The following is a 12,743-nucleotide window of genomic DNA, read 5'->3' as shown; positions in this document are numbered from 1 at the left end:
AGAGAGATGATCAGAGACTGAGGGAGCAGACTCTAGAGAACATACAGCCAGAAGAAGGGGGAACTGTTACAAAATAAAACCAGGAATAAACAAAGGAGGAAACACTTTAGTTTAGGCTTAATGTTTTATTTTTTCTATTCATTTTTTATTTATTTCTTTTGCTTGGAAGGATTACATGTTTTGTGATTTTAAATCCCCGGTCGGTAGGAGCTCTGAGCGGCGAGGAGGATTGTGGAATTATTGTTACTGCACAGCAAAGTTGGACACAACCCAACCAAAGGGGCCTGTAGGAGGAGGAGGAGGAGGAGGAGATGATGACCACAGCATGACCGCAACAGACATGGATTTAGTTCACACGTACACAGGTAAGGAGTGGACACGTACACAACTGAGACGCATGCAGGAGCAAAGGGGTGCTGCGAGAGAGAGAGAGAGCATTGAATGCACAATTCTTATGTTTTTTGTAAGTTGTCTTTTATCAGTTTCAGTGTAACAGCTGTGAGAGAGAGGAGAGAGGGGGAGATTGACTGACAATTTATAGTGCATGTGTGAACTCAAATGATGAAGTATAAACAGATTGGAGAATTACAGTACACTAGACCTGTACATGCCCGTCGCAGTCGGCCACTGGCCTACTTGGGAACGATGCAACTTGGGAGCCTAATGATATACGTTGTCATAGCACCCGTTTTAACTGTCAGCCGGTGTCCCACATGGAGATCTGTGTATGTGCCTGTGTCTGAAGACTGCAAACTGACTGTGAAACGTGTACTTGGCAATCAATTCGGCCCACTGGCAGAGCCTGATTGGCTGAGCCTCAATTGGCTGAGGCAGAGGCTGGTGAAAGGAGTTGGCCTCATTAGGCCCACTGGCAGAGCCTGGCCCCGGTGAAAGGAGTGGAAACTGTGGACGACACCATAGCATTACACTTGTTTACTATAGAGCGTCGCAGTCCCTCCCCCTTTCAGAACAACGAGTGGCCCAGGAAATGAATCCCAATGCATTTTTCCCATAGGCATTTCTTATTTAATTTATTTAAAGACCTTTTAAGCGTTGTACGAAGCCAACTCTTGTCGTGACAAATCATGACAAAACACACAATATTTTGGACCAAACAAATAATTACAAAGAAGTAAAACAACAAAAGAAGTGTTGTAACCTGCCGTTTTTTCTACTTTCTAATTCTTTGTTTGGCCCGAAAGATTGTGTGTGTTGTCATGATTTGTCACGACAAGAGTTCATACGACGCTTAAAAGGTCTTTAAATAAATTAAATAAGAAAAGCCTATGGGCAAAATGCATTGGGATTCATTTCCTGGGCCACTCGTCGTTCTGAAAGGGGGGTGGGACTGCAACACTCTATAGTCTATAGGGTCCACCATGTTCAATTCATCATAAGTGTGATGATAACTGTGAATGCATTAAGATACGCCAATACATGTTTCTTGTGAAACCCCAGGACTGTAGTGATGGGAGATGCATTGTGGGGATAGAGTCAGAGACAGGATGCTGGCACTGCTCTGGATCCTTACAGCAGGTGAGCCTTGTTTACACTAGAAACAATCCACAACACAGACAAGACAAGAAAAAACATACCGGAACATTCAAATATATGAGCATACGTATTTGGTAAGTTAATTTCGTAGGCCTATTATACACACTCCGAGCTATTTATTTGACAGAACGACGTCACCCATTTTCATCCAATCTTCACGATTAAATGGTAAAAAAAAAATCCAATGGGTCTGTGTCGAGGGCTGTTGCATTGTCATATTCATGTTATAGAGGGTATGCCGGAAGTTATGCAGGAATGCCTATACCCTATACTGAGTGGCAAAAATCTACTTCCTGGCCTTGACAGCCCATACATCCAAACAGAAAAGTCCTATCTGATTGCATTAAACAAACTTAAACAATTTAAAACTCACTTTGCATGTTGCTTTGCCACTCGATTTGCCACTCGATGTGCCATTCACTTTAAGCATGCGCATACCCTCTATACAGGGTATAAAAGCTTTTCTGAAACAAATGGGTCACTTTGGGACTAAATAGCATTTTGAATAGACAAGTGTCTAATGACTGGGGAGTCATATTTTGATGGCAGTATAACTGCCTGTCATAATTTCACCCCCCTCCCTATCTAAGTATTGGACAGTATTAAGATGTTGATATTAATTTTGTACTCGTCTTTACGGCCCCAAATCACACCTTAGAAAGCACGAGTGTCTATTTCTAACACATGTTTTTTGACTGGGGGGGGTCATATTTTGACAGCAGTAACTGCCTGTCATAATTTCACCCCCTCCCTATCTAAGTATTGGACAAGATGTTGATATTAATTTTGTACTCATCTTTAGGTCCCCAAATCACACCTTAGAAAGCACGAGTGTCTATTTCAAACAGTGTTTTTTGACTGGGGAGTCATATTTTGACGCCAGTAACTGCCTGTCATAATTTCACCCCCCTACCTCCATAAGTATTTGACAGTATTAAGATGTTGATATTAATTTTGTACTCATCTTTAGGGCCCCAAATCACACCTTAGAAAGCACGAGTGTCTATTTCAAACACAAAGTGTTTTCTGACTGGGGGACTCGAGGTCATTCTTCTGTTGGTGACATGTGTTATACCTCCTTCACCTGGCCCAGTCCCTCCGGCCCTCCCCCAGCCCCCGCTCCCTCTCTCCCTGCCTGTCCAGATGTCCGTGGTGCCTCCTCCCTGGAGGTACGTGCCTCTGTCCCAGGCCGAGCTGGGGCCTCTCTTCTCCAACTCCAGCCCCTTTTCCTTCTCCCAGAGCCTGCTGCTGGTGCCCCCGCCCGGGCAAGCCACCAAACCAGGCATCCGGGCTTCGTTTGGGCCTTATTCGGTTACACAGGTAAGACGGTAGTCACTGACAGGTCTACAGGTCTACCTGTGATTCTAGTTCACTGAGTCCCTCTCTCTGCATTTGATGTAGGCTATGCGTTTACCTTGCTTATTAAGTCATTTTGACCTGGGAACATTTCTGAAAAACCCATGTTTCTATGTCAGTTGTTCTCAAACATTTTCATGTCAAGGACCCCCAAGATTATATGTAATTGGCCGCCGACCCCCATCTGAAAATATGTTGTTCCAGGGGCAGGGACCCCCCCCAGAAGCAAAGATTTGAGTTAAAAACTTTGGCTTTGAAAGAATATACGGTATATAAGATTTTTCAAAAATAGCAGACCTACAAGCTCGTAGTGCGGCACTCGGTGCCGTGCTATGAGCTTGTAGATCTGCTATTTTTCAATAGCTAAAGTATAACATAATGATTAAAACACCAAAAGGGGTTCACTTCCCGCCCAAAATGGGTTAAGTCTGCTAAATGCATTAATTTTACATTGTACAGACAGACAGACATACACTACATACAGTCCGGTTCAGGTCGATATGGGGAGTTGGACAGATGGTCGGACAGACAGACAGACAGACAGACAGACAGACAGACAGACAGACAGGCAGACAGACAGGTTCAGGTCGATATGGGTAATTGGACAGAGGTGGCAGCCAGGCGGACGGACGGAAGGACGGACAGACTGATTACAAGCACAAGGAAGTGGGATTAAATGTAATAATCCTGGATTAAACAGCGCTCTCTGTCGATAATAGTCAACATAGATATGTAAACACTGCTAAACAGGAAACCAAGGAGTTTAACCTTCTATTCTAAGACTTGACCTCGACCCTCCTCTCTCTCTCTCTGTCTCTCTCTCTCTCTCTCCACAGCTGATGTCAGAGGCCGTGGTTCCTCTGTCCCCTCCCCTGCTGGCGTCTCTCCTGTCGGGGGGCGTGGTCAGAGAGCGGGGGGCGGGGGGGGAGGAGCGGTACCGGGTGAGAGCGCTGTTCCACGTGCGCGGCAGCGGCAGCGCCGGGGCCTCCTGCATCACCCTGCACGCCTTCAAAGACACCCAGGAGCACAAGGCCTCCTGCGTTACACAGGTTTGTGTGTATGTGTGTGTGTGTGACGTGCGTGTGCGCACGTGTGTGCGCATGTGCACAAACTACGTTTTCCTCACAATAGCTACAGTAGTGCATGATTTGCAAGTTAATCGCAATTATTTGTGCCAAAATGATATGAAATAATGGTCCTGCATGCCTATAGGTTCACAAACTCTTTCATGTCAAGGACCCCCAAATTGACACTAATTATCCCACGGACCCCCATTTGAAGAGGTAATGCTTAGGGATCCACATAAGCGAATATTTTTACGGCTCTAGCAGTGATTCTCAAACCGTTTAAATTCAAGGACCCCCAGTTTGACCTTCATTAGTCAGTGGACCCAATTTCTATCTCTGGGGGGACCCCCATTTATATTGTAAAAACAATGTTAATTTAACTCAGAGTGTACCTCTCAGAGTTACAGGCCCATAATGGTCCATTTGGTTCCAATCATTTAGCTGGGGACCCCCTGGAACTCCCTCAAGGACCCCTGGGCGGTCCCCGGACCCCACTTTGGGAACCACTGACCTGGTCTTCTCATGTGTTCTGTGTCTTTCAGCCGCCTCTGGGTCTGTGCATGGTGACCATCACCCTGCCCAGGGACTGGTTTGAGTCGGACCTCGTTGACCAGTCGCATCAGGGCTTGGACCAGCGGCTCAGACACGTCAATCAGCGGCGCCGGGCGCCAAACCGCCAAAGCCACCACCGCCGCCACCGGGGCAGCTGGCACGGCAACGCCGGTGGCGACAGCGGCAGGCGTGGTGACAACGATCGAACCGCTGGGGCGGGAGATACTGCTCCTCTCAGGTGACCGGCAATACACTCACTCATTCATTCACTCAATCATTCATTCATTCATTCATTCACTCACTCACTCACTCATTCATTCATTCACTCACTCATTCATTCACTCACTCACTCACTCACTCACTCATACATACACTCATTCATTCACCCATTCATTCATTTATTCACTCATTCACTCATTCACTCATTCACTCACTCATTCATACACTCACTCACTCACTCACTCATACATACACTCATTCATTCATTCATTCACTCATTCACTCATTCACTCATTCACTCATTCACTCACTCATTCATTCATTCACTCATTCACTCATTCACTCACTCACTCACTCACTCACTCACTCACTCACTCACTCACTCACTCACTCACTCATACATACACTCATTCATTCATTCACTCACTCATTCACTCATTCACTCATTCACTCATTCACTCACTCACTCACTCACTCACTCATACATACACTCATTCATTCACCCATTCATTAATTTATTCACTCATTCACTCACTCACTCACTCACTCACTCATTCATTCATTCATTCATTCATTCATCCATTCACTCATTCATTCATTTATTCACTCATTCACTCACTCATTCATTCACTCATTCATTCACGCATTCATTCATTAATTCATTCACTCACTCATTCATTCATCCATTAATTCACTCACTCATTCATCCATTCATTCAATCAATCATTCATTCATTCATTCATTCATCCATCCATTCACTCAATCATTCACTCATTCACTCATTCACTCATTCATTCATTCACTCGATTATTCACTCAATCATTCATTCATTCATGTATTCATTCACTCAATCATTCGATCATTCATTCACTCATTAATTCATTAATTCAATCAATCATTCGATCATTCATTCATTCACTCATTCATTAATTTATTAATTCATTCACTCATTCATTCATTCACTCGATCATTCATTCATTCATTCATTCATTCACTCAATCATTCTATCATCCATTCATTCATTCACTAAATAAACATGCCCCTTGGATCACAGCTTTTTCATGTCAAGGACCGCCACATTGACACTTATCAGCCCCACTGACCCCCCCATGCCACCCTAACCCTCTAGCAGTGATTCAGGGACCCCCCCCATGCCACCCTAACCCTCTAGCAGTGATTCAGGGACCCCCCCCCCCCCCCCCATGCCACCCTAACCCTCTAGCAGTGATTCAGGGACCCCCATGCCACCCTAACCCTCTAGCAGTGATTCAGGGACCCCCATGCCACCCTAACCCTCTAGCAGTGATTCAGGGACCCCCATGCCACCTTAACCCTCTAGCAGTGATTCAGGGACCCCCATGCCACCCTAACCCTCTAGCAGTGATTCAGGGACCCCCATGCCACCCTAACCCTCTAGCAGTGATTCAGGGACCCCCATGCCACCCTAACCCTCTAGCAGTGATTCAGGGACCCCCATGCCACCCTAACCCTCTAGCAGTGATTCAGGGACCCCCATGCCACCCTAACCCTCTAGCAGTGATTCAGGGACCCCCATGCCACCTTAACCCTCTAGCAGTGATTCAGGGACCCCCATGCCACCTTAACCCTCTAGCAGTGATTCAGGGACCCCCATGCCACCCTAACCCTCTAGCAGTGATTCAGGGACCCCCATGCCACCCTAACCCTCTAGCAGTGATTCAGGGACCCCCATGCCACCTTAACCCTCTAGCAGTGATTCAGGGACCCCCATGCCACCCTAACCCTCTAGCAGTGATTCAGGGACCCCCATGCCACCCTAACCCTCTAGCAGTGATTCAGGGACCCCCATGCCACCCTAACCCTCTAGCAGTGATTCAGGGACCCCCATGCCACCCTAACCCTCTAGCAGTGATTCAGGGACCCCCATGCCACCTTAACCCTCTAGCAGTGATTCAGGGACCCCCATGCCACCCTAACCCTCTAGCAGTGATTCAGGGACCCCCATGCCACCCTAACCCTCTAGCAGTGATTCAGGGACCCCCATGCCACCTTAACCCTCTAGCAGTGATTCAGGGACCCCCATGCCACCCTAACCCTCTAGCAGTGATTCTGCTGCCAGGGACCCCCATGAGACCCTAACCCTAACCCAGGGACCCCCATGAGACCCTAACCCTAACCCTCTAGCAGTGATTCAGGGACCCCCATGCCACCCTAACCCTCTAGCAGTGATTCAGGGACCCCCATGCCACCTTAACCCTCTAGCAGTGATTCAGGGACCCCCATGCCACCCTAACCCTCTAGCAGTGATTCAGGGACCCCCATGCCACCCTAACCCTCTAGCAGTGATTCAGGGACCCCCATGCCACCCTAACCCTCTAGCAGTGATTCTCAACCTGTTTCATTTCAAGGACCCCCAGGTTTGACATGCATTAGTCTACGGACCCCCCATTTAATGGAATTTCTATCTCGGAGACCCCAATTTATCTTAAATCAATGTTAATTTAACTCTGGGAGCGTACAAATGGAACCAAATGGGCCCCCAGCTAAACTATCATTTAGCTGGGGACCCCCTGGAACTCCCTCAAGGACCTCTGGCCAGTGGTTTGGGAACCAAGTATCGCTCAATGACCCCCCTTCTGATTGGAACATATATTATTTAAAGGGGGGGGGGGGGGGGGGGGGGACCCTGAAAGACTTGGGAACCGTTGGTGTAGTTCAGTCTTCAGTCATTTGCGTGATCCGAGCGATGTATTTCATGAATGCATTATTTTGTTCTGTCCTGCAGACAGCAGCCTGGTCTTGCGGGTGCAGCAGGAGGGGCCCTCAGGTACCTGCGTGGCCCCACGGGGAGTCACATCCAGCTGTACTACTCCTCCTTTGGCCCCGTGTCCAACCTGAAACAAGCTGCACCCAGGTAGGAGTGTGTAATGACCTAACAGGTGTGTTCAGTTCATTTAAAATTGGTCAGTTGCCAGTTGGTCCATTCATTGGTCAGTTCCCAGTTGGTCCATTCATTGGTCAGTTGCAAGTTGGTCCATTCATTGGTCAGTTGCCAGTTGGTCCATTCATTGGTCAGTTGCCAGTTGGTCCATTCATTGGTCAGTTCCCCGTTGGTCCATTCATTCAGTTGGGCTATTATTTGGACGCAAAATGCCCCGGGTGACCAGGAGGAGGCGACAAACTGACGATTGAGCCTACAACACTGGTAGCCCCATAGACCCTAGTACCTCCCTACAACACTGGTAGCCCCATAGACCCTAGTACCTCCCTACAACACTGGTAGCCCCATAGACCCTAGTACCTCCCTACAACACTGGTAGCCCCATAGACCCTATAGTACCTCCCTACAACACTGGTAGCCCCATAGACCCTATAGTACCTCCCTACAACACTGGTAGCCCCATAGACCCTAGTACCTCCCTACAACACTGGTAGCCCCATAGACCCTATAGTACCTCCCTACAACACTGGTAGCCCCATAGACCCTAGTACCTCCCTACAACACTGGTAGCCCCATAGACCCTAGTACCTCCCTACAACACTGGTAGCCCCCATAGACCCTAGTACCTCCCTACAACACTGGTAGCCCCATAGACCCTAGTACCTCCCTACAACACTGGTAGCCCCATAGACCCTAGTACCTCCCTACAACACTGGTAGCCCCATAGACCCTATAGTACCTCCCTACAACACTGGTAGCCCCATAGACCCTATAGTACCTCCCTACAACACTGGTAGCCCCATAGACCCTATAGTACCTCCCTACAACACTGGTAGCCCCATAGACCCTAGTACCTCCCTACAACACTGGTAGCCCCATAGACCCTATAGTACCTCCCTACAACACTGGTAGCCCCATAGACCCTAGTACCTCCCTACAACACTGGTATAACCCCATAGACCCTATAGTACCTCCCTACAACACTGGTAGCCCCATAGACCCTATAGTACCTCCCTACAACACTGGTAGCCCCCATAGACCCTATAGTACCTCCCTACAACACTGGTAGCCCCATAGACCCTATAGTACCTCCCTACAACACTGGTAGCCCCCATAGACCCTATAGTACCTCCCTACAACACTGGTAGCCCCATAGACCCTATAGTACCTCCCTACAACACTGGTAGCCCCATAGACCCTAGTACCTCCCTACAACACTGGTAGCCCCATAGACCCTATAGTACCTCCCTACAACACTGGTAGCCCCATAGACCCTATAGTACCTCCCTACAACACTGGTATAACCCCATAGACCCTAGTACCTCCCTACAACACTGGTAGCCCCCATAGACCCTATAGTACCTCCCTCTTCACATTCAATAGATCCTGCAGTGCTCTTTCGTGGCCACATTTAATTTCCTGTGGTCTAGTAGGACTATAGTAAATGATAATAAAGACATAGAGGAATTGCCGTAAATTGTTTTAAATTAAAAAATACATATTTAGCCAAGCAGTGAATGTATAGATCTGCTATTTGCAAAATTTGAAAACTTGAAATGGGTCATTCTAGTACTTTCTACTTTTTGTGCTTTAAGTACATTTTGATGCCAATATTCTTTTGCACTTTTACTCAAGTACATTTTGAATTCCGGACTTTTTACTTGTAACAGAGTAGTTCCACATTGCAGTATTGATACTTTCACTTAATAATGAAACTGTCAGGATGTAATAGACATTTTTAGAATCTGATCTCAGGTCAGAATGGGTTAATAATCAAACTGTCAGGATGTAATAGAAATTTTTAGAATCTGATCTCAGGTCAGAATGGAAAACTGTCAGGATGTAGAAGACATTTTTAGAATCTGATCTCAGGTCAGAATGGGTTTCAATTGAGTACTACTTTGTCCACCACTGTCCAGGTGTGTGGAGGACCGCCCTCAGTCCCAGCGGGAGCTCTTCAACATGGGCGTGGTGACGCTGAGAGAGGAGCAGGAGAGGACCAATCACAACGCCAGGAACAGGACCAAAGAGGAAGAGGCCTGTCTGAAAGGCCGGGAGGAGGAGGAGGAGCTTATCTTGGATCCCCACGTCCTGATTCGCTACCACAAGGGCCCGGTGTGGGCGGGACAGACCGTGGGCGTGTCCGTCAACCTCAGAGCCAACTTCAGCTCCGAGTTTGTTGTTATAAGGTGAATGGAAATGTAACAAACAAACAAACAAACAAACAAACAGGTTCACAACCTTTTCTCGACGGTGTTCTGACCACATAGCAAGTAGTCAGATGGGTGGGCTGTGTGCATTTTTCAGAGAATGGTTTTAATGGCCGAAATGGGTTTTAATGGCCGAAATGAGTTTTCTTCGACGGGTGGCTGGCATCTCGTGTGACCGAGAGTTCGGTCACACGAGAGAGACTCGGAGTAGAACCGCTGCTCCTTCGCCTGGAAAGGAGCCAGCTTATGTGGTTCTGGCATCTGGTTAGGATGCCTCTCGGTCGCCTCCCTAGGGAGGTCCTCGATGTACATCCCACTGGGAGGAGACCCCGGGGCAGACCAAGGATCACGTCCCACTGGGAGGAGACCCCGGAGCAGACCAAGGCGCAGTTGGAGGAAACGCATCGACTCACTGGCCTTGGAACGTCTCGGAATCCCCCAGGAGGAAGTCACTAATGTTGTCTGGAGCACTCTGGTGGAGCATGTTTGTTGTAATGGTCAATGGATGGATTGTGTTCTGGCTTGGATCATTGCAACTAACATAGTTATACTTGTTGTTAATAGTGTAGTTCTAGTCCTATATGTATTGGTATCACAAACTAAACTACATTTTCAAGGTTTTAAAACATTTTGTGCTAATTTCACAGGTATCCACGTCCTATAATTTAATTACGCAAGGCGCTCATGACGAGTAGGCCCCGGTCTTAAGTGTGTGTGTGTGTGTGTGTGTGTGTGTGTGTGTGTGTGTGTGTGTGTGTGTGTGTGTGTGTGTGTGCGTGTGCGTGTGCGTGCGTGCGTTATCCACAGGCTGAAGGTAAAGAAGGGTCTGGTGTCGATGCTGGCCCAGCGGACGTTGACCTCTGACCTGTGGGTGGTGACTCTGGACAGAAGCCACGCCTCCAAGCATGACATCATCTCCATCATCTGTCATAAACGTGGCCCTCTGAAGTACGTTGGCATAAACACTATAGTTCACCATAGTTCACTGGTTTTAAACACTATATATATATACATAAACACTATAGTTCACCATAGTTCACTGGTTTTAAACCCTTTTCATACCAAGGACCATTATTTATTCGGCATTTGTCCACAATTCCTGCATGCTGTATTGATGTTGGCGAAGGGGAAGTTGTCCGCACACGGTTTCGTAGCTCCCACAGGATATTTATTTAATAATATGGATGACAACGTTTCGACCCCCTTATGGGTCTTCGTCAGCTACCTGACGAAGTATCTTTTTTGTTCAGCAGCTGAAGGTTTTTTAGAGATGTGCGTACTTTCCTTTGGATTTCGTATTGATGTTGGTTCCATTAGGAGAGATAACAGGCAAACGTTGATCAAAATAACAATTCTTCTACATTCTCTAATTGTGTAAAACCGGGAGAAATATTTTTGCTTGCTTTTCAAATCGTCGAAATGTATATAGGGCTGAAGTGTTTAATGTATGTTTTGTAATGATAATCAAAGTAACTAGTAACTATAAAGTTTTCAAATAAATGTTTTGTAAGTAAAAGTACAATATTTACCTCTGAGATGTAGGGGAGTAGAAGTATTGGAAATTAGAAATACTCAAGTAAAGTACAAAACCTCAAAATTGTACTTAACCCATTTCGGGCGTGAAACCCTTTTGGTGTTTTATGCATTCTGTTCTGCTTTAGCTATTGAAAAAAAGTGCCACGCTATTCTTTTTAAATGTGCCACAAATCTTTGAAAATATATTATTTTAAAATACGTTTTTACTCAAATCGTTGCTTCCGGGGGCGCCCTGGAACAACATATCTTCAGATGGGGGTCCGCAGCCGAATACAGATAATTCTGGGGGTCCTAGACATGAAATATTGAGCACCACTGATATAGAAACATGGGTATTTCAGAAAACTGTCATGATTTAGAAGACATTTTCAGGTCTAAATGGATTACAGTTGGAGTACAGTAGTCCTACTTAGCAAAGTAAATGTACTTAGTTACTTTCCACCACTGGTTTTATGAATGGAATATTTCTGAATGAACAATCATCAAAACAGATCAGTGAATGTGTAAATGGTTGTAATCTATCCCTCCCTCCACCCTCCCGCTTGCAGTCACTCTGTCCTCCAGCAGGTGGCGTGTCTCTCGCTCGACGGCCTGAGGCGGAGTTTCGGCGTTGCCATGACAGTGACGGCTAATTGGTGGGTGGAGTACTCGGGGCGCAACAACATCCACTCAGCACACGGGGCAGCAGTGAGCACCTTCTCCTTTGCCGACCGACAAATCGTGGGCATTGCTCCCCTCACCGAGGTACCGTTTACTCCTGCATTCATCCCTGCATTCAGTGGCGTGCACAGATAGACACTAGGGGGTGCTAGAGCACCCTTTTGGCAATTTTTAATAAAAACGTTATTATTTTTTTCTTAATTTGTAGTGTGTGGACCATGCGGTGACATTGATCAAATCTTGATAAAAAACGCTTCTACTATATTATTTAGGCCCCCACAATCTAAAGCTATGGTTCTATGTCAGTGGCGCGCTACAAGCTTGTATAGGTCTGCTATTTTTCAATAGCTAAAGCACCAAAATGGGTTCCCGCCCCAAAATGCGCTGCACAAGGTGCCCTTTTTTTCACTTGAGCACCTGCCCCTCTAAATGTCTGTGCATGCCACTGCCTGCATTCCTTGATTGACTCACCCACTATAATAAACCTCCATCCATTCATTGATACTTATTGACTGGCAAGTAATTTATGAAGTTGCTCCTTCCAACCAGGGAAACCCCCCCCCCCCCCTGTCAGGTGTAAAGGAGCAACTTGGACACTCATGAAGGAAGCATGAGTTCAAGTCTGTTGAATGGACACAGGGGTGAAAAATGGGTTACAAAATCGTAGGA

The 12,743-nt window shown here is 46.7% G+C and overlaps 1 protein-coding gene across 1 annotated transcript in view; it reads left to right on the top strand.

Moving 5' to 3' along the window:
- Positions 1-231: 231 nt before the first annotated feature.
- The window catches only part of tmem132a (transmembrane protein 132A), a gene marked incomplete at its 3' end in the record, with an annotated part of 28,382 nt that continues 15,870 nt past the window's right edge, over positions 232-12,743 (top strand). The window contains exons 1-9 of the mRNA XM_083764296.1: positions 232-365; positions 1,459-1,536; positions 2,648-2,874; positions 3,747-3,959; positions 4,520-4,767; positions 7,513-7,641; positions 9,588-9,857; positions 10,686-10,826; positions 11,963-12,158. Of these exons, the coding sequence (XP_083620422.1) occupies positions 1,476-1,536; positions 2,648-2,874; positions 3,747-3,959; positions 4,520-4,767; positions 7,513-7,641; positions 9,588-9,857; positions 10,686-10,826; positions 11,963-12,158 (1,485 nt within the window). The 5' untranslated portion in view covers positions 232-365; positions 1,459-1,475. The remainder of the gene's footprint in view (positions 366-1,458; positions 1,537-2,647; positions 2,875-3,746; positions 3,960-4,519; positions 4,768-7,512; positions 7,642-9,587; positions 9,858-10,685; positions 10,827-11,962; positions 12,159-12,743) is intronic.

Source organism: Protomyctophum parallelum, assembly GCF_964188405.1.
Source record: "Protomyctophum parallelum genome assembly, chromosome: 5".
NCBI classification, from domain to species: domain Eukaryota; kingdom Metazoa; phylum Chordata; class Actinopteri; order Myctophiformes; family Myctophidae; genus Protomyctophum; species Protomyctophum parallelum.
The sequence above is the reverse complement of the archived record's forward strand: the minus strand, read 5'-3'. Positions and strand labels throughout refer to the sequence as shown.